The sequence below is a fragment of the Zea mays genome, chromosome 9, assembly GCF_902167145.1.
Source record: "Zea mays cultivar B73 chromosome 9, Zm-B73-REFERENCE-NAM-5.0, whole genome shotgun sequence".
Taxonomy (NCBI): Eukaryota; Viridiplantae; Streptophyta; class Magnoliopsida; order Poales; family Poaceae; genus Zea; species Zea mays.
Genome location: NC_050104.1, coordinates 140,275,177 through 140,296,189, shown reverse-complemented (window position 1 = coordinate 140,296,189; position 21,013 = coordinate 140,275,177). Strand labels below are relative to the sequence as shown.

The 21,013-nt window shown below is 42.4% G+C and overlaps 3 protein-coding genes across 5 annotated transcripts; 2 read left to right on the top strand and 1 right to left on the bottom strand.

Moving 5' to 3' along the window:
- Nucleotides 1–2,356: 2,356 nt before the first annotated feature.
- Nucleotides 2,357–6,722, top strand: LOC100282531 (pre-mRNA-splicing factor ATP-dependent RNA helicase). The gene is made up of 7 exons (NM_001155439.1): nt 2,357–2,771; nt 3,465–3,652; nt 3,801–4,885; nt 5,516–5,641; nt 5,817–6,055; nt 6,144–6,262; nt 6,357–6,722. The coding sequence occupies exons 1-7, from the start codon at nt 2,481–2,483 to the stop codon at nt 6,475–6,477; spliced, it is 2,169 nt and encodes a 722-aa protein (NP_001148911.1). The 5' UTR covers nt 2,357–2,480; the 3' UTR covers nt 6,478–6,722.
- A 1,877-nt stretch (nt 6,723–8,599) lies between these two features.
- LOC100384114 (uncharacterized) lies at nt 8,600–13,916 on the bottom strand. Of its 3 annotated transcripts, none has more exons than XM_008660694.3 (15): nt 13,675–13,916; nt 12,673–12,764; nt 12,144–12,281; nt 11,997–12,053; nt 11,842–11,914; nt 11,490–11,648; nt 10,691–10,840; nt 10,363–10,618; nt 10,156–10,271; nt 9,931–10,017; nt 9,769–9,857; nt 9,617–9,679; nt 9,458–9,514; nt 9,252–9,348; nt 8,600–9,171 (listed from the first exon to the last, which is right to left on the bottom strand). In XM_008660694.3, the coding sequence occupies exons 1-15, from the start codon at nt 13,741–13,743 to the stop codon at nt 9,013–9,015; spliced, it is 1,662 nt and encodes a 553-aa protein (XP_008658916.1). In that variant the 5' UTR covers nt 13,744–13,916; the 3' UTR covers nt 8,600–9,012.
- Nucleotides 13,917–16,824: 2,908 nt separating this feature from the next.
- Nucleotides 16,825–18,949, top strand: LOC100382149 (Pentatricopeptide repeat-containing protein mitochondrial). The gene has a single exon (NM_001174909.1). The coding sequence runs from the start codon at nt 16,850–16,852 to the stop codon at nt 18,803–18,805; it is 1,956 nt and encodes a 651-aa protein (NP_001168380.1). The 5' UTR covers nt 16,825–16,849; the 3' UTR covers nt 18,806–18,949.
- Nucleotides 18,950–21,013: the final 2,064 nt, after the last annotated feature.

The following is a 21,013-nucleotide window of genomic DNA, read 5'->3' as shown; positions in this document are numbered from 1 at the left end:
AGCTTCGTCCGAATGCCATTATCAAACATGCCGCATACGTTATAATGCCATTTTATCATTTAATAAAAGAAAAAAGGATCAAAATACATGTTTACCCTGCTTTTATGTAGGCCCCACTAGTCATATGCTTCTCCTACCTTCTTCCCACTCGTTCTGTTCTTGGCCGCACGGCCAGTGAACTCATCTCTTGCTCGTGCCCACAGGTAGTGAAGACACGCCTGTGCTCGCGTGGCTCACGACTAGCGTGGCTTTGAACGACGACCACTGGAGCTCGCCGATCTGCTCCGCCAGGCCGAGCCTTTCATCGCTGCCACTAGCATCTGCACAACGCCAACCTATTTCATCTCTTCCCCGCCCTCGCTCCACTCCTCCACCATCAGTGTCCACCAGCACGCCGCCCGTGGGAAAGCAGACGCCGAGCCCACTGTCGCCCCCTGTCAATGGCGCAAGGCACCATGCATCTGCCGATGACGGCACTGTAAAATGGCGCTGTCGTACGCAGGTACCTGGTGATTGTATTTAATCTTCTTTTTCGTTTTATTAAATGGTAAAATGACATTACAGAGTATGCGACTTGTTTGATAATGGCATTATGAGTTATGACCAAGCCGTTCAAAACGATGGCAAAGCAGCAAATCCCACTTCTGATAATGACAAAATTCAAAATTTCTCCATTTTAAGATCCGAATGCCATTTGATCATTAATAAAACAAAAAAGTTTGAATACGATTTTATACGCTTGCTCAGCGATATAACATGCTCATGCTCCCTCCCTTGCATGCTCGTGGTGGACATGGTGTGCAGATCCCGACGAGGACTATGAGTCACACACTCGGGGCATGGCCGAGACGAGATAGAACGGTCCGCATGGAGCAAAGGCCGCACGTCATGTCATGTATGCCGACGGAGGAGGGAACAAGGGCGCACCCACGCACGCCAGGTGCCAGTTTGCAGGGAGCGAACGCCTGTAGCCGATCGCCTGATTGATATGTTGTTCTCCCGAGTCCCGACGCAAGGCAGCCAGACGACGAGGAGCAGAGGACACGACGTCACGTCAGGAGAGAAGGGCCAGCAGGAACCAATGACGCCACCATACGTGGGTGCTGCAACAGCATCAGGCGGCGCAAGACAGTGCAAAAGGCAGGACACAGACAAATGCTGTTGGGCCTCGAATAGGGATGTTCCTAAAACATCCGACTTGTAACACAAATCTAATATTTTAGCATAGATATACATAGAATTTAAAACTAATTTTTGGCACTGTTATTAAAAATATTATGTAGTATTTAAATAAATTTTTATATATTTTTTAATGTACATTATTTTCTCCCTACAATAAAAAAAATTGAAAAAACATCCGAATCCGTATTCGAATAGACATCCGAATTTTATATCAACTATTTAAAAAGATATATAATGAATTTAATGTTCATTTTTTTGAAGATTAACAGTCTCAATGCTAAAAACAATAATATAAATTTACATAGCAAATTCTATATGTTATTTGTTCGTAATCGAAGAAACAAGACCAAAAATTTGACATCCGAATAAATATCCGGATCCATCCCTAGCCTCGAACAGACGATAAAAAATGGTACAAAATTGTATTCAATCTTTTTTAAAATTTATTAAATGGGGCTGAAAACGGATGAGTAAAATCTTGTTCTGACCTGTACCGTTTTCTACGTTTTCTGTATTTGATCTGACCTTTTACATATTTACGAAAAAATATAGAAATGAGATGGAAACAAGAGAAGGTTATTCCGTCTGTTTTTGCGGAATCCCTTTTTTATCCGAATTGAACCCGTATTTGATAAATATGAGATGAACCTAATATATATTAGTATATAGACTAAAGTCTCACGTCTTTATGTGACAAATTATAGCACAAATGGTCATTATAATCGTTGGCTCTTTTCAATGATACTTAGTCTAATGTCTTAAACAACCTGCCATTAGCATCCAAACAACAATAAAATATTGTTTCTCTGTATTTATTTGTTTTATGTTATTGTCATGTCAATCAATTACCAATCAACCATCAATACCACTTTTATTTGTATTAAATTACGAGTTTTCGTAAGTATTTCCGTTTCCGTTCGTTTATCCTGCTCTAGTTTTTGGTCCTAAATATTCTGGATCTGATCCCGTTTTCGATGATAAAATGAAACAGGATAGAGGTTTTTCCGTATGTTTTCGTTCCTAATAATTATAGCATGTGGGACGTGTTTGACTCTCAAAATGACGTGTTTTACTCTCAAAATGATGTTCGAAATCGAACTCTCGTAATAACGAAATTCTAAATTTCTCAATTTGATCTATGCAAAACCCCCAAATATAGATCGAGCGGACCCTCCAGGCCTCCACAACAAAGCTAGGGTTTGCCTCCCCCACCCTCCTGGCCTCCTCCCGCTTTCCCTCATCCTCGTGCGAACCTCGCGAGCCAAGGACCGCTCGTCGTCTCTTGTCTCGCCGTCGCCATGGGTACGGAGCGGAAGCGGAAGGTGAGTCTTTTCGACGTGGTCGACGAGACCTCCGTCTCCGGCAAGCTGGGCCGCGCCGCCTCCAACGGCGCCGCCGCCACTGCGGCGGGGACCAATCCGTCTGTCAACCGGTGGAACGGCCGGCCCTACACGGCACGGTACTTCGAGATCCTCGAGAAGCGCCGCACACTGCCCGTGTGGCAGCAGAAGGAGGAGTTCCTCCGCCGCCTCCGCGACAACCAGACCCTCATCCTCGTCGGCGAAACGGGAAGCGGAAAGACAACTCAGGTACCGAAACGGTACAATACCTGTACGCCGTCTCTTATGCGCGGATATTTGATTTTCTTATTTGTACCGTTTCTAGGCAACAACTAATATTTAATCAAGTCTTATGTGTAAACGTGCAATCGTGGTTCCTGGTCCGTTAGATCATAATCCAATTGTAGATATAATCGGGGCTTGTTAGGGGTTTTTATAAATCTACATGAGCTGGTGGTGGAAATGAGCTGGTGGTGGAAGAGTTTGTGTTAAATGTGATATATGGTTGGATTATAATGATCTAACGGACCGAGAGCCTCGCTTGCACGCTTGCACATAAGATCTGATTGTAAACTGTTCGGACATATGTATTCGCTTCTTTGCATAACTGAGGAGGCCTTGTTATTGTTGGGTTTGTACGTGAAGTGCTGATGGCTTTGTTATTATATGCTCAACACCAGCCCAATTAGGTCAAGCTACAAAATAGTTTGATTTTCTTAGTTCTATCTATAATTTATGGCCAAGGTTAGGAGATAGATGTTTTAGGGGTCACCCACGTTGGTCAAGGAAAATTGGTCTAGTTTATTTGTGTAACAAAGGAAAAGTTACAATTATTATGATCTTTTTAGATTCTATATAGATTGATTTGAACGTGTTTGTGATTCTCGTATGTCATTATTGCTCAATTAAGTTGCGATGATTGATCTGCATTATGTTGAACAGATTCCACAATTTGTTCTTGAGACTGAAGGCTTGGGTAACCGTTCCATGGTTGCCTGCACTCAGCCTCGGAGGGTCGCGGCAATGTCAGTCTCCAGGCGTGTGGCAGAGGAGATGGATGTTACTATTGGGGAAGAAGTGGGTTACAGTATTCGGTTTGAAGATTGCAGCAGCCACAAAACTGTTCTCAAGTAAGCCTTTTACAAGTGTTTATGTTTCATTGAAGAACATGATTAGATGCACTATCCTTTTGGCAGATTGATATGGAGTGTATGTTTCTTTTCTTTTTAGGTATTCTGATCTAATCCTGTTGTGTTGAACACTATTGCTTCCTATCAGATATTTGACAGATGGTATGCTTCTGAGAGAAGCAATGGCAGACCCACTTTTAGAGAAGTACAAGGTGATTGTTCTTGATGAGGCTCATGAGAGGACTTTGGCAACAGATGTTTTGTTTGGGCTTCTGAAGGAGGTTCTAAAAAATAGACCGGATTTGAAGCTTGTTGTTATGAGTGCTACTCTCGAAGCAGAGAAATTCCAGGGTTACTTTAGTGATGCACCGTTGATGAAGGTGCCTGGGAGACTTCATCCAGTTGAGATATTTTACACCCAAGAACCAGAGAGGGACTATCTAGAGGCTGCTATCAGGACAGTTGTGCAAATACATATGTGTGAACCTGCTGGTGATATCCTTGTATTCCTTACTGGAGAAGAGGAGATTGAGGACGCATGTCGGAAAATCAATAAGGAAATCAATAATATGGGAGATCAGGTTGGCCCAGTTAAAGTCGTGCCTTTATACTCTACACTGCCCCCAGCCATGCAGCAGAAGATTTTTGAACCTGCTCCTGCCCCATTGAAGGAACGAGGTCCTCCTGGAAGGAAAATTGTTGTGTCCACCAACATTGCTGAAACATCCTTAACTATAGATGGCATAGTTTATGTGATAGACCCGGGGTTTTCTAAACAGAAAGTTTACAACCCAAGAATAAGGGTGGAATCCCTCCTGGTGTCACCAATTTCTAAGGCAAGTGCTCATCAGAGAGCTGGTCGTGCTGGACGAACGCAACCTGGGAAGTGCTTTAGGCTATACACAGAGAAGAGCTTTAATGAGGATTTGCAACCACAGACATACCCAGAAATTCTTCGGTCGAACCTGGCAAATACAGTTCTTACCTTGAAGAAACTTGGAATTGATGATTTAGTGCATTTTGACTTTATGGATCCTCCAGCACCAGAAACTCTAATGAGGGCCTTAGAAGTTTTGAACTATTTGGCTGCACTAGATGATGAAGGTAATCTAACACAGTTAGGTGAGATGATGAGTGAGTTTCCCCTGGATCCACAAATGTCAAAGATGCTTGTCATCAGTCCAAAGTACAACTGTTCGAATGAGATCTTATCAATATCTGCCATGCTGTCAGGTATGTTAATTATCACTAAAGGTTAATAAATTGCATTTCTACAAGTTATCTTCTCTATATTTTTGTCTGGAGTACTCCCTCCATCCCAAAATGTGTCATTCTCACTTGTCATGCCACTTTAGCTTTGATCAAATATATATAAGAAAGTATTAAGATTTATGGTGCATAATTAGTATCATCAGATGAATCCTTGATTATATATTTATGATAAACTTGTTTGGAGATATTAATGTTGCTAATTTTTTCTACAAATATAGTTAAACTCAAGTAACTTCGACCAGCACGCATCCCGTAGTGACACTTGTTTTGAGATAGAGTACTTTCCTTGTCAGTTCTGTTCAAGCGAAATACCACATTTGTAATATAGCATGTGAGCTTGCATGCATACTACTGCATGTGCGCTTGGCATCATTTATTCATTTTCTTGTGCATTTCTTTAATGTGCTGTCATCAGCAACTGTCATTCACCTGGCTTCTTGAGCTATTGGTCGAAATGATCATACAGTTTAGGCTGATGCAGATAATTGCTGTTTGTTGAGTTATTCTGACAAAGCAAATGGTACAGTCTCGCCTCTTTGCATCTGCTGACTACCGTGGACTTCGTCTGTTATTACCATATTCTTTCTCTAGCACCCAATTGCTTCCTCCGGCCTAGGGAAGCTCAAAAGGCTGCTGATGAGGCCAAGGCTCGATTTGGCCATATTGATGGGGACCATCTGACGCTTCTGAATGTATACCATGCATACAAGCAAAACAGTAAGTCCATAAGCCTCATTCAATTAGGGATGCATGTGGCTATGGGTTGGGCTTATGGACCCATCCTTGTCGAACCACCTGTTTGAAGTGAACCACTAATTTCAGTGGAGGCCTTGGGTTGGCTCAGTTGCATCCGTCTTTTCCCTTCCTAACAGTTATTTTATTGGCGGTGCAGATGAAGATCCCCAGTGGTGTTATGAGAACTTTATCAATTCCAGAGCACTCAAGTCTGCAGACAATGTCAGACAACAGCTTGTTCGCATCATGACTAGATTCAACCTCAAGATGTGCAGCACGGATTTCAATAGCCGTGAGTACTACGTCAATATCAGGAAAACCCTGCTTGCAGGGTATTTCATGCAGGTCGCTCACCTGGAACGAACTGGACATTACCTGACTGTAAAAGATAACCAGGTTTCTATTTTCCATGTTCAAAGAAAATCTTGATTTTTCTTGTTTAGGGTGTGATGTTGAAGTCTTTTAACTCTTCCTTCATTACTAGGTCGTCCATCTTCATCCCTCCAATTGCATGGACCATAAGCCAGAGTGGGTCATCTACAATGAATACGTCTTGACTACCAGGAATTTCATCCGCACAGTCACCGATATCCGTGGGGAATGGTGAGTTGCTACTACCTGAACAAAGCTGATCACTTGTTTAGTTTGACCATCCGAAGATGGATATGTTGATATTTTCTGTGTGACTTATGTGCAGGCTAATTGATATTGCGCCGCATTACTATGACCTGAGCAATTTCCCGTCATGTGAGGCCAAGCGTGTTCTTGAGAGGCTGTATAACAAGCGGGAGAGGGAAAGAGCTGCAAATAGAGGCTGAAGTTGATACTTCCACAAACCTGGTGCTTCATAATTCCACAGCAGGTTATCACAGATGGCGGACCCGTTTGTCATATGCATGATGTCTTCCACAGCCTGTTGCCTAGTGTTTCATCAGCATGATCATTATGCAGACAGCCTCGAGAAATCCCTTGGCAGCTCAATTAGTTATGATGCAGATTAATTTTGTGCCATTCTCCTTATTTTTGTATGCGTAAGATATTTATATTTTGCGTTTCTATGTGATTAACTGGTTATCCTTCGGTTGGAATGAAATTCCACTGATTTTGGTTTATTAGCTTAGCTGGGGTTATGTATGCCTATAATATGCTTACTTCCGGTTGCAGGAGGAAGGGTTGAACGAGGTTGGCACCGAAGAAAATTTGGTGTCCCTTTTTATTTATAGATAGATAGTTTCTGTGTGGTACGCCAAGGATAAGGCGATCTGAAATTGGATTGCGTCTATCTAATGTGTAACAAAATGGAAACTTTTTTGGTGGGTGCAATGTAGCACTTGCCTATCTGACACTTGTGCACGTTCGATCTCCAGCTAAACAGCTATGTGAGCCGGTGTGGCAGTTTTTAGCTTCGCCGAGGTGTTGCGTGATGGTGAACCAAAGCATATGTCGCCACAGGTCTGGCTCTGGCGGCCGTTTTTGGCCGGGCGCCAGTGCGCCACAAGTGTCGCAACGCCACTGCGCATTTCCGGCGGGTTCTAACACAAAACCAAACATGCGGTGCGTTATTTACTTAGGGCTAGTTTAGAAATTTAAATCCAAACTTCAAGATTCTCGACGATTGAGTGGAAAATAAGCTAATTTTTATCTCAATTTCTAGGAATTCCAGAAAGGATTTAAATGACACGGCTTATTTTTAAAATATCTGATGTTTTTTTGGCTTTGATATAAGTTAAACATTTTCAAGCTTTTCTGTCCATTTCAAATTGTCGTTATGGCTTTTTTGTACACTTAGAATAGCCGGGGTAACTTATAATTTAGAATAAAGTACTCACTCCGTTTCAAAATATAGTTCGTTATATCCTAGTTTTTTCGTCCATATTCATTTAAATGACAATAAACATAGATATACATGCAAACTACACTCGTATGTATGATTAGTATGAAACGAATTATATTTTAGGACGAAGTGAGTACCAATGTTTATAACAATAAAAGGTATTTTTAGATTATATCTATTTGATGACGTAAATATTGATTTAATAGATTTAGTCAAAGTAAGTTTGTTTGACTTAAAATATCTCTACTATACATATAAAGCAAACAAGTAAAGGTCTGAACCTTTGTTATTGACTTCATATTCACAGTCAACCAACAAAACATATATAATTTTGTGTTTTATATTATATACTCAAGCATAATACTCCCTCCGTTTCAAAACAGTAGTCGTTTTAGCTCTAAATTTTTATGTCTATATTCATACGGATGATAACACATACATTAATTATTATATAAATCTACTAAAAGGGTAATATGAATCTACTAAAAGGGTAAAATGAATTTTAATTTGGGACAGAGGGAGTATATAATAAAGTCTAGTTATGTGATATATAAAAGCAACCAACAAAACATATAAATTCTTGTGTTTGATATTCTATACTCAAGCATAATATAAAAACAAAGTCTATATGTGATATATAAAAACCACGGCAATACATGATCTAATTAGTATAAATTTAAAACGTCGCTATTTTAGGAGAGTATCATGCTTCTGCATTCACAAATTAAAATTACATGAAATGACTTTCAAGGACATGTCAGCCATGAGCGCTTTCAGAGTTCCAGAAATATAAGCAGCCATTTGCAGGATTATTCCCTAGTAATGGTCTGTTTGTTTTAATCTAAATTTATATAGATTGAACGAGATTGAGGAGATTTAGATCCCTAGTAAGTTGTTACTCGGTTATTTCTATCTTATATGAATTAGAATTGAAAAAATTAGAAGAGCTCGCTATGGATTTAAACCCACCAAAACAACTCCAATCTACATGGATTATGATTAAACGAACAGAGCCTAAGTTTTTAAGTTTTTTTTCTTCATATTTTCTTTCAATCTCATCCAATCCACCACATGGAACAGGAATAATCGAACAAAGACCTTCAATCTAACAGAAGGAAACGCATGAGACCATTATGTCTATTTTACGCTTTAAACAAAAAAAAGGAACAATTCTGTCTATTTCAAGCTTTTAAACAAAACAAGGAACAAAATCTGATTTTCACAGACGACGTGACCACTCGGTAAGTCGGTATGTGTTCCAACGCCTATACAGAGATATTTTTATCATATCCCCTCTTGGGATTGGGGTTCACTCATATGTTACACTCTTCGAGATCTTCTGCCTTGCACAGCAATTTTTTTTCTTCACCATGAAACCCAGATAAAACCTGACTCCAGTGAATGAAATTGCAGGTTCCTTAGCAGTGCGTGGCTGCGTGCTGTGTCGCCTTAAATTTGATCAGTAGATCAGGCCTTGTTGTAACTAATCGAACAAAGAAAAAGGCAATAACTAGACTTCCTAGTATCCTGCAATGCCAATTAGAACAAACGATACAAAGTACAGGGCAGCAGAAATGGCTGTTCCTGCCACAAAATTGTATGAGAGGCGCTTGTTGTCACGATTTGGTACAAATACCATCTTCAAGGTATTAGTCAATTCGAAGAGCCTATGGGAAACCTGCGGTGGTAATACATGACAACGTGTAAGTTGCTGCAGACTATCGTCTTTGGTATCTTACATAGGGGAGATCTACATACCGCAACATATATAGCAGTAGTCAGCATGAAATTGAGCAGTGGATAATTTGGGATTATTGACAATAGCCATTTTGGTTGGCCATTGGGCACACTTGATCTGCAGGAGTTAACAAAACAAATGAGACAATATCAGTTGTTGACAATCTGAAAGTTGGCAATGATGCACATGGAAGGACGAACAACAAAGAGAAACATCGGATGGTTACCTGAGCCAGATATGGAACTGAGATATGTATGTTTCTAGTGTAATCTTTCCAAGCCAGCTGGAACAACCAAATGAACAAATACAGGAGTCACATATTCGCACAACAATGACAGGAAGGTTAAAGATAAAAGGTACAGTGCAATACACAACCAAAACTTACGCAAATAGTGTGAGGGAGAAGCCCCTGAATTCTTGAGTGAAGTTGCGTAGACATATGTAGACACTTTTGAGTACAGACACAACCATGCAGCAAATCAGATTTTGCAACTTACAGACCCCCCAAAAAATGTATCAGAAAGGTAGGGTACATACGTTATGGGGATCCAGGATGTATATGGATGCAACTTGTTGTAAGTAATCTTATCCAGCTTATAAATGTATTCATACCACAAATAACCAGCCTGCGATCAACACACAGCATGTGTTATTGAAAAGTAAGGTGTTTAAAAAATGGTCAGGTGTTTTGATAATTACCATCATTGACACTGTAACTATTGAGGTCTTAATATAGAGTTTGGTTCTCATTTCAGTTTCTTCCAGCTTCTCCAACCACTTCTCAACCTGAGACAGGATATTTCATCAATGCCAAAATACAACTTCCTTACGCTCTTTGAAACAATCATGTGGTTGCCTCCAAGGGGTCTATGAATCTAAAGAAACAGAACAACTACAATAAAAAATATATGGTCAAAAACATACAGTTGGATGGTAATATGCATATATCATCCCCACGATCCAAATGTAGCGATCCAGTCCAGATCGAAATTGCCATTCATGCAACCGGGGAAGATCTGGTTTAGAAGGATCGGTATAGCCTGCATACAAAGGAAAATAGCATTGGTCATCTTTTGGAAGGAAAAATGCAAGTGATATCCATAGCACAAAAGGTTTGGGAAGGAAACTTGCCTAGAAGGAATGTGAATGGGCTCCATACTATGTCAAAGACACCTGGAACTTCCCAAACCAGGACAACTACCAAGAAGCAAGCAACAAATTTCATTGCCATCACTGATCTAATCTCGTTGTATTTGTTTAGAATTCCAAGAGCACCATAAACCATGAGGGTGAAAAGGGTGTGCATAGGACAAATATAATAGAGTGTATAATCATTGTTCAGGACAATGCAGCAGAATATAACAAAGAAATTGAGGCGCCACATCATCTGTTGAAGGTGAAACCATGTTAGAAAAACTCTAGTGTAGAGAATCAGGAACAGTGGGGTGTAAAGATGCACCTGAGCAAATCTTCCAAGACTGAAATCCTTCCTCACATAATAATAAGAGAAATTGCCAAATCCAGTCATCCAGACATATGCAGCGATGAACACACGGATTGCATTGTAGATTTCTTTAGCATTGAAGTAATGGTACATCAAGAATAGCACCTGGAAATTAGATAAAGTAATACTGAAGACTGTTGCAGGCTGCTAGTAGGAGGACAGAAGTTGAACCCAGTATATTACAGTCTATAAAAGGAAATTCTCCAGCAAATTAAAATTACACGCAACTTAGACCTAGTTTGGATACTCTAGTATTGACCCCAATCCACATGTGTTGAGGTGGATTGGGGTGTAACTCAAACTAAATTACACCCCAATCCACCTCAACACATGTGGATTGGGGTCAATACTAGAGTACCCAAACAAAGCCTTAGGGTGGAGAAATGAATCTTCAGTTCTTCACAAGGCAGTGTGGTGAGTCAGCATGGCAAAACTTTGGTGCTAAGACAGGTGAAACCCCATATTTGTCAATTAATAGGTGTGACTTATAATTAGCTTTTTTGCAACCCAAGAGAGATGCATAACCATGAATGGACCAGCAAGAGGTGATAAATCATACATGCTACTATGGTAGCTGTGCCAGATGAGAGCAGATGCTTATAACTGCACACACCAACTTCTATAGTTCTGATGTATCAATGCTCATACACGAACTGTAGCTACTCACTAAACTATGTTTATGGGCAATTATTAAAAAAATCGTTTCTGAGACCCAGGAAACACTGCAGGAGGAAGATAAAAGTATGATAAGTACCTGCATCCAACCCTTCCATTCTTCAGTTTGATGCCTATTCAAGTACAGTACAGATTTTCCTGTGAATGATGACTTGTCTTGATGGACCTTAAAGGAAGTCATAGCTGCTACAATGATAAGAAGAAAGTAGAGGAAAAGGAACAGATCTCGGCTGTAATTCTGCAGATGAAGCATACCAATAAAAAGGTTAGTGGATTAAAGTGTTACACTATATATAATGGCACATGAAGAATGCACTGGGATATTTTTTCATCAATCTGAATACTTCAGAAAATTTGAAAGGTTCTAATAAATGGCAATTTTACACAAAGGCATATGACCAGACTCTGTAACAATATCTGCACAACAGTACCTTGGCAGACTCTCCAAGCAAGTTTGTACGATCACATATGTAAAAATAAAGTAGATAACCTCCAAATTCAGATCTGAAAACATAATTGCAACCCAGTTAGCAGAATAGTGCAACTAGGAAGCTTGAATGATTGGAGGAGAGCAACTGTAGCTTACAATGCCCTCAGTGTTAAACGATTCTCCAGAAGAAGCAACTGGTCCATGAATATAAGTCTGTTGAACCCAACATTTTCTTTTTGTTAGAGACACAATGCCTTCGGATACTGATATTGAGAAATTGTAAATTTATAATTTATAGAGAACCTGAGTATTTGTGATGTGAGGGAAGTATAAGCTGGCTTTGCAGCCATTGCTTGACCACCCTCCTCCAATAACATTGTCTGGTCTTCTGCTTTGACTGAACTGTCATCCATCACTGCTAGATTGACATCTGAATGTCTACTGACAAAGATGAAGAGCCAGAAACTCAAATAAGACTCTTATAGTTATAATATGATTATTGTGATGTTACTATATATACTGCAGTCTCCGTCAAAGCAATATGCAAGAGTGCATTGCAATAGGCATCCCAGGACTTAAGCACTGCAAGAGTAGGACATCTAGATATAAGGTTGTTTTTACACCAGCAATTTTTCTCTCGCAGCAAACCTTAGAAATAATATAAACTACCTCCTGTCAGTATTACTTAATGTTTCAGGGAGCCAAATTAACTTGTAGTCTGTTGCGTTTGGTTGTAAGAAACAAGTAATGCTGGCAGGAGGGAGTACCATTATAGCACTTAGAATCCTTACAAAAACAGCAGATTCCTAGGATCAAACTAACATTTACTTACGTTTTAATAGAAGCAGTATTCTTCCTATGGAAGAGAACCTCAGCATACGCCCATGCTGCGAAAACCCACAGAAAGCCCAGAATAGCAGAAACCTGCACGGAAAGCAAAACAAAGCTCACTTAGTTCCAGAGATGGAGGATCCAAATAAAATAAACATCGTGTTGTTAGAACTTAATGGCAGCCTTAAGGTTATATCCAGATCCACAAACTACATAGTGATTTACAAATTCTATAACCCTTAAACCCTAAACCCACGAAAATAACAGTTTTCGAGCAGCACTACTGAGCAAAACCGCTATCCTATATTTGGAAGCTGACATCAACCTGACCAGCCCTACCTGATCCGCAACAAGACCACAACACAAGAAAGAAGAAAAAACTAGCCACAAACAAACCAATCCACATTAGAACCTGTTTGGATGCACTCGTATCCACCACAATCCAAGTGCATAGGAGTGGATTACAATGGAAAATAAACTAAGTTCCACCCCAATCCACTCTAACGCACATGGATTGGATTGAGGTGGATATGAGTGCATCCAAACAAAACCTTAGCATATGCAAACTTAACACCTGCATTGGCTTTAAGTTGCACCAACCGACCAATGGGACACGTGCACCCAACAACATTCGACGACCCACAGCACCCCTCAAATGTGGCAAATTACTGTGACAAGCCCGCAGCATATGATCCAATCGCTCAACCCGCGCGAGAAACTCCAGACGCCTCGCATCTCTAGCGCTTCTCCGCGATCACCAAAGGTTCATAAACCAGCGCGTGATTCAGCATCGCAACCGCGCACGAACCCACACCCAGCCGTTCCATCCCCCCGCTGGCCGCTCCCCGTGCCCCCAAATCGAGCCACCCATGTCACTAACCCCGCTCCAACAGTCTCGAAACCACGGGAACCCCCCAAGGGGTGCCGCACAGCGGAGAGCAGCAAATTCCGGGCCACGCCCGGCGGAACGGATCGAGGAGGCGCGAGTTAGGGCTCGGCTCACCTGGCCGGGCGAGACGGAGGTCGAAGAGTCCATGGCGAGCCTGCCCGCAGACGCGACAGCCTCCGCCATTCCTCTACAGCATCCGCCGGGCCGAGCCCTCGATCGGATCCAAACCCAAGCGAGCAGCGCCAACACACGAGGACGGGAATTAGGTGAGAGAAAAAGGAATGAGCGCGGGTTTATGTGAGAGGAAAAATGGACTCGCCGTTTTAAAGCGTCTGGCGGACGACGACGACCGGATGTCCGCGTAGTGGTACGTGTGTGAGTGGGAGCCTCTCTGAGACTGCCATGTGGGACTAGAAACAAGTACTTTTGGTACTACTTCCACTGACTGTGGGACCGGGAGAAACTCCCTGAGCCGCGGGACCCGCAGACGGTGGGTCTCGCTAGTGACGGTGTAACTAAAAAGAGACCTCGGTCCCACAGTTAGGTAGATTTAGGTGAGACGTGAGATGATAACTCGGGGGAAAATATTTCTAGTTCTCTTTTGAAATACAAACGGAGTGTGATACTTACCATTGCCAGTAGAGTGAGTAGTAGTGCAGAAAAGATCTCTACGAAATGGCATCCCTGCCCTTGTCGGTGGTCTGGAACTCTGGATCGTCCTGGTGCGTTTTGCATCTTGCCGCGGTCCGCGTTTACTTGTGTTTTGGCGTTCTCGATGATTAGTATATACTACCGTTTTTCAGATTTCGATGCTCTGCAAGCAGTTAACACCTTGCCCAGCGGAGTCAGCTCGTCAAAGCATCAGATTCTACAGAAAGATCTCTCTTCCGTCAGTGTCAGTACGTACTGCAGGTAAGAGAGCCTTTGGGATGACTTTAGGTTACAGCTCCAGTGTAGAGTTATAGTTTATAATATCAATTTAAATATTTTAAAAATATTTTAATATAAATAATAAATAAAATAATTTATCTAAATGTCTTTAAAAGACTTACAGCTTTAGCTCTATGATTTTCTAGAGCACTCAATGCTCCACCAACTCTACTAATTTTTTGAGCTCGACCAATCCCAAACAGGTCCTATTGATGATTGGTATAAATGTAAATAAATAAAGTGCGTGGTGACTTGGAACTCAGCGCTGTACGTGCGGTGCCTCACATAATTTTTACATACTCCCTCCAGTGCAGTAAAGGTAGTCGTTTAGGACATGATTGTGCATAGCAAGGAGTGATTAATTATCATAGAGTTTTCCCTGTTTGCCCCTATTAAATAGGGATATGGGTGCATTAACGTAACTAAAACAATCAAGCTTGATTGGTTGCTGCAGCAGCTTCAAGGCATTCTAGACTGGAGGTCTTAAGTTCGATTCCTCTTAAATGCATCTTTTTTTGTGCAATTACTAGGGGCAACAACGTCCAAATCTCAGACCCACGCGCGCTATGACTTCTTTTTGTGCACGCTCGGTCACGCGCAGGATGACTTCTTTTACTGCACCGGAGGAAGTACTTTACACAGGACACCATGGCCGGTGCCAATAGTTTAAACTTGAAGTCAAAATACGCAGCGTAGGCTTGTCCAGAGATTCCAGCCCAATGTCGGAGTTGCGACTTTTACCCTGGTGAGTGCCAAACTGGCAGCGCAGTGACGAGGTAAATCAGTTTGTCACTGAATCGGAGTAGTATGTCGACATCATTACAGCAACAGCCTTCTTTTTTTTTTTTTTGCGTGGGAAGTGCGGTGCCTAACCCAGCAGCACGATGAGGATGAGGTCCAAAATCCCATTAACATCACGCAGGACGGCAGTCGGGCAGCAGCTTACGTTTGCCCCGCCGTCCGTAACCGGTCTCTGGGATAACCAGTAAGCACGGCCATGTTTCAGACCCTAAAACCATTTTAGGTCTTGTTCGATTTTCCCAATACACATGTATTGAATAGGATTAGAAAAAATTCTTAAGAAGTTTGACTTGTTTGGGATTTAAACCCATCCAATCTTACTCAATCCACATGAATTGAGAGCTAACCGAACAATCCCTTAAGATACCCTGGTAAGGATTCATTTCCAAGATGTTTCTATTAACTTTAATGTAAAAAAACTTGTAATACTATTACTATATAATTTTAGGAGCCATCTCGATATATAATAAATGGTCGTAGGCCTTCAGAAAAGTCTGCACCTCCAAAAATCATTCAGGGAAGCAGGCCGCCTAACATAGTGGTGAAATTAGAGCGAATAAAAGAAGGACGCATATGCCTTAAAAGTTGCATAGTAGTATTTTTTAGGTGAAAATTGATCTAACAGGTTTTGTAAGTTTTCGTGGGTGTATGTACATCCACGGTGTTCTACCTAGCTGCGCACCTGTGCCCTGGTCAAACATGACCGTCTCTGAAAATCATCAGTTAGTAAAAGACGATCGTTTTAGGACACACATCTCTGTAAAATCAACTCTTGAAGACAAACATTTTAAGACATCCGTATCAACTATTCACTATACAGAGGCATACATTTTAAGTGTCATTCTATATGATTAGATGTAATGAGGCAGATTTTGAGTGTTGATATAGTTAATACCAAAGTTGCTGATCCAATCTATGTTTTTTTGTTAATATTATTTAATGTCTCAATATTTATTTTAGATTGACATTTTTTGAGATTCGTTTTAAATTTTTATGCCAAAAAAATGCATTACTTGCCAAGATTTAAACTTTGTAGTCAATTTTTTTGTTTGACTTTTTTAGTAGGTTAAATACTTAATACAATATTACATAACGTTTATACACAAGGTCGAATCCTATATATACTCACAGGCAATTTATTGGTGTATCGGCAAGGTAAGGTAAGGTGACGTAATCTGATATAGAATCCTAACCTGTTCAGGAGGTCATTTAACTTTGAGAGTTTTTCAGTTTTAAAATTCAAGAACGAAATATAAACTACGACGATATAGTTAGGAGATAAAATGGTTTTTTTATTTACATTCCATGCTGATGAAAATCTCTGCAAATTTGCTGGAATTTGGCCTGTTAAGGGCCCACAAGTTCCCAGTTGTTCGGGCCAATTAGATCGGGTCATGACAGCGGGCCAAGCTACCCAGTACCCACCAACCCCATGTAGTTCGGTTGTAACCCGTTACCCATCCGGCAGCCCACGTAGGCACGTAGCCTGCAACCTGCTTTGAGCCGCTCGCTCTCCCGCCGGCAAGTCCGCCGCCGCAGCGCGCTGAGCCAGCTGATCATGCTCACGGTGTCCATTCTGGACGCTCAACTCTCCCGCTGCTGCTCCGCGCGCCATCTCCTTCAAATCCACGCGCAGTTCCTCGCGTCGGGCCTCCTTGCTGACGCCTACGCCGCCAGCCGTCTCCTCCTCTTCACCACCTCCGCGACCGCCGCGCGTCTCCTGCCGCATCCGCTCCACCACTCCCTCCAACTCTTCGGGCTCGTGCGCAGCCCCAATGCCTTCACCTGCAACACTCTCCTCAAGGCGGCTCTGCGCCAGGGCTTTCCCCACCTCTGCTTCCCGCTCTACGCCTCCATGCCCGCGGCGCCCGACACCTACACGCACCCGCTCCTCGCCGCCGCCTGTGCCGCCAGAGGGGACGTGAGGGAAGGCCTGCAGGTCCACTCCCACTCCGTCAAGCACGGATTCAGCGACAACCTGTACCTCAGGAATGCGCTGATGCACATGTACTCTGCGTGCGGCTGCGTCGCGAGCGCGCGCAGGGTGTTCGACGCGGGACCCGTGTGGGACGCCGTTTCTTGGAACACGATCCTCGCCACGTACGTGCGGGACGGGGACGTCGAGCAGGCTGTCAAGGTGTTTACGAGGATGCCAGAGAGGAGCGCCGCGGCAGTGAGCGCGATGGTGGCGTTGTTCGCGAGGAGAGGGATGGTAGAGGAGGCGAGGGGGGTGTTTGACGGAGCGGAGCATAGGGATGCGTTCACGTGGACAGCTATGGTCTCTTGCTTCGAGCGGAATGATCTGTTCATGGAAGCACTAGCTGTATTTTCAGATATGCGTGAAGAGGGGTGGCCTGTGGACGAGGCAGTGATGGTCAGTGTGGTCGCTGCTTGCGCTAAGTCAGGGGTGATTCAGAACGGTGAGGTGTGCCATGGGCTGGTTGTCAGAGCAGGCCTTGGTTCTCGGGTGAATGTCCAGAATGTGCTGATCCACATGTACTCAAGTTGTCAGGATGTTGTTGCAGCACGGAGATTGTTTGATAATGGTGAGAGTCTGGACCACTTCTCCTGGAACTCGATGATTTCTGGCTATCTAAAGAATGGCCGTGTCGAAGATGCAAAAGCGTTATTTGATGTGATGCCTGACAAGGACAACGTTTCCTGGAGTGCAATGATAGCTGGTTGTGTGCACAATAACCAGTCATCTGAGGCACTTAATGTTTTTGACAGCATGAGAGCCCATGAAATCAAACCAGATGATGTTACGCTCGTGAGTGTCATCTCTGCATGTAGTAATTTGTCTGCTCTGGAGCAAGGAAAGTTAGTGCATGAGTACATTAGGAAATACCAATATAACATCACTATCGTACTTGGGACTAGCCTCATTGACATGTACATGAAGTGTGGATGCATGGAGGCTGCACTAGAAGTCTTTGACATGTTGGAAGAAAAAGGAACACCTTGCTGGAATGCTGTCATTGTGGGACTGGCCATGAATGGTCTTGTTACAAGATCCCTTGACATGTTCTCCGAGATGGAAGCCACTGGCACTGCTGTCCCCAATGAGATAACTTTCACTGGAGTTCTGAGTGCTTGCAGACATGGTGGCCTAGTTGAGGAGGGCCGTCAATTCTTCAAGTTGATGCAGAATAAGTACCAGATTGTACCAAATATCAGACACTATGGATGTATGGTTGATCTCCTTGGACGTGCTGGGTATGTCAGAGAGGCTGAAGACATGATTCAGAGCATGCCGATGTCACCTGATGTCCCAGCATGGGGTGCGTTGCTTGGTGCCTGTTGGAAGCATGGCGATAGTGAGGTTGGGGAAAGGGTTGGTAAGAAACTTGTCAAGCTGGATCCTGACCATGATGGGTTCCAAACTATGTTATCTAACATATATGCTTCAGAGGGGATGTGGCAGTGTGTAAAGGACCTAAGGGGTTCCATGAAGCAACAACATGTAGCAAAAGTTGCAGGCTGTAGTATGGTTGAACCATCACATTCTTCATGAGATTCTAGAATGTGATTGTATTAGAATGTAGAATGCATAGAGTGTGGTTTAAGTTGAAGTATATATGGTCATAATCCAATGCTTATCTGCTTAGCCTGTGTTCTAACTATTTTCTTTGTTCTAACTTCTAAGGTTTTGTCACCCAGTTCATGATTCATCTATCCGCTTTCGTGGATACAACCAAAACTATTTCCCCTATTGTCATAATTGCAGCCTTCATTCTTTGAACATGTTCAGATAAAGCTTACATCACTGCTTTTTCTTCCAAAAAACATAATAAGCATTCATCTAACAATGAGCAAGGAGCAACAGCGCAACACAATTTGTTAAGGTGATTTTCTGTCGCAAAAAAAGAGAGACATGCACAGACTAATTACTTTTCTGTCTAAGGTATGTACTTGTTACAAAAACAACAATATAAAGATTAATAATGGGCAAGAATAAAAAAGGATTTTGGTATGTAGATTGTGGTTGGTTCATACATACTTACGCAAAAGTAGAAATATTTTGGTCTAACTTTAAGGAAATTATATATTTCAGTTGGAACTTCACACAAAATTTTTCCCCTCCCGGCCATTTCTTCAATCATACTCCATCCATTCTAAAATGGTTTTTTATTGCTTTTCGAAGAGTCAACTATATATATATATATATATATATATATATATATATATATATATATATATATATAATGTTAATATTTATAAAACATAATTAGTATCATTAGATAGATATTTGAATATATATTTTTATAAAATTATTTGAAGACACAAATGCTGCTAATATTTTATATAAATCAGTTAAATTTAAGAAAGTTTGACCAATACGAATAATATAGCAACAAACATTTTAGTATTTAGGGAGTAAATGTATAGACACAGTGATCAAAGACTCAGCGTCCAATTGTAGTATTGAGCGCTGGTTTGGGCCGTTCGTTTCCTATGCGGCAACTCTCCTTTTTAGGAAGCCCAACTAATTTGGGCCCGTCTGACCGACGGCCCATTTTCTCCCTGGCATTCCAGTAGTGTAAACAGCCGTGTGAGTGACACCGACGCACTAGGGTTTTCGGAGGCCGTGCAGTCGTACTCGTACCCCCTCCGCCTCCTACGGAATAGTACGTGGCATCCTAAAGTAATTGGATGAGCGAGCGCCATCCCAGGACGTCGACACGCGTCTGCTGCTCCTTCCATTTCTGAAAACTTGCCTAGACCTAGACGGTGAAGCATGGGCACTGGGCAGCGAACCGATAGATGGTCGTGCAATGCTCGTGCCTCCGGTCGGTTCCGTTCCGGCTTTGGACTTCGGCCGCCGCAGCGCCGAGCCGGCAGCGGCAGGTCAGGTCAACCAGGGATTTCGCCTGCTTCTGCTTGTGGTGTGCGGACGGGCCGCCGGGCCGAGCAAGCGGCACGCAGCGCACGTGAAGTTCCATACGCCCGCGCAGCAAAATATTTCGTGGGAACGGCGCCCGGATCCGCCGCTCGTCTACGCCTCGCCTCTACGGGCTACGGCGCGCGCGAGGCGGCCGCTTTCATTGTTTGAGTCGTGGAAGGGCGCGACGGCATCGGCACGGCATGTGCGGGGTCGTACGTGCTGGGTTTTTACGGCGGTCACAATAGTTTGGACTCCTCCCCATCAAAATCGGTCAGACAGAATATTTCGATCGCCTGAAGCGCATCGCATGAGCGGACGTGACGCCGCGAGTTTTTAGCTCTTTGTTTCCCTAATCAATGCTTCAGCACATGCTTCCGAAACAAAATTAAGCGTTCTCTCCTTCCAAGCACCAACTTTTGTGTCTAAGAAATTGATTTGTTTTTTTTTGCATGTAGCTGTGGAGACCGGAGACACGATCCATCGTTAAGTTTACATAAACCTACTTAAGTACTTTTATCGTGTCACCGGTAAGTTACACAGGGATGGATATCTCGCTCGGTTTTCACTTCCCGGTACTGAACCGGGAGTGAAAACTGGTCCGGTTTCCAGTGTATCTCAGTTTAGAATTTGAAAGTATAAAAATCAAATTTTAGTAAACAAAACGGTTTTCGAAAAGGGAACATATCATGCGCACATGAACATTTAGTATACATGTGGTACCCAGGAACTAACAAAGTTCAAAAAAAAATTTTGAAAAAAATTCATACATATTTTCCCGCCCTACTCCAATTACATATAAAATTTCAAATTCAAATCCGTTATTCGTTATTCTTTAGC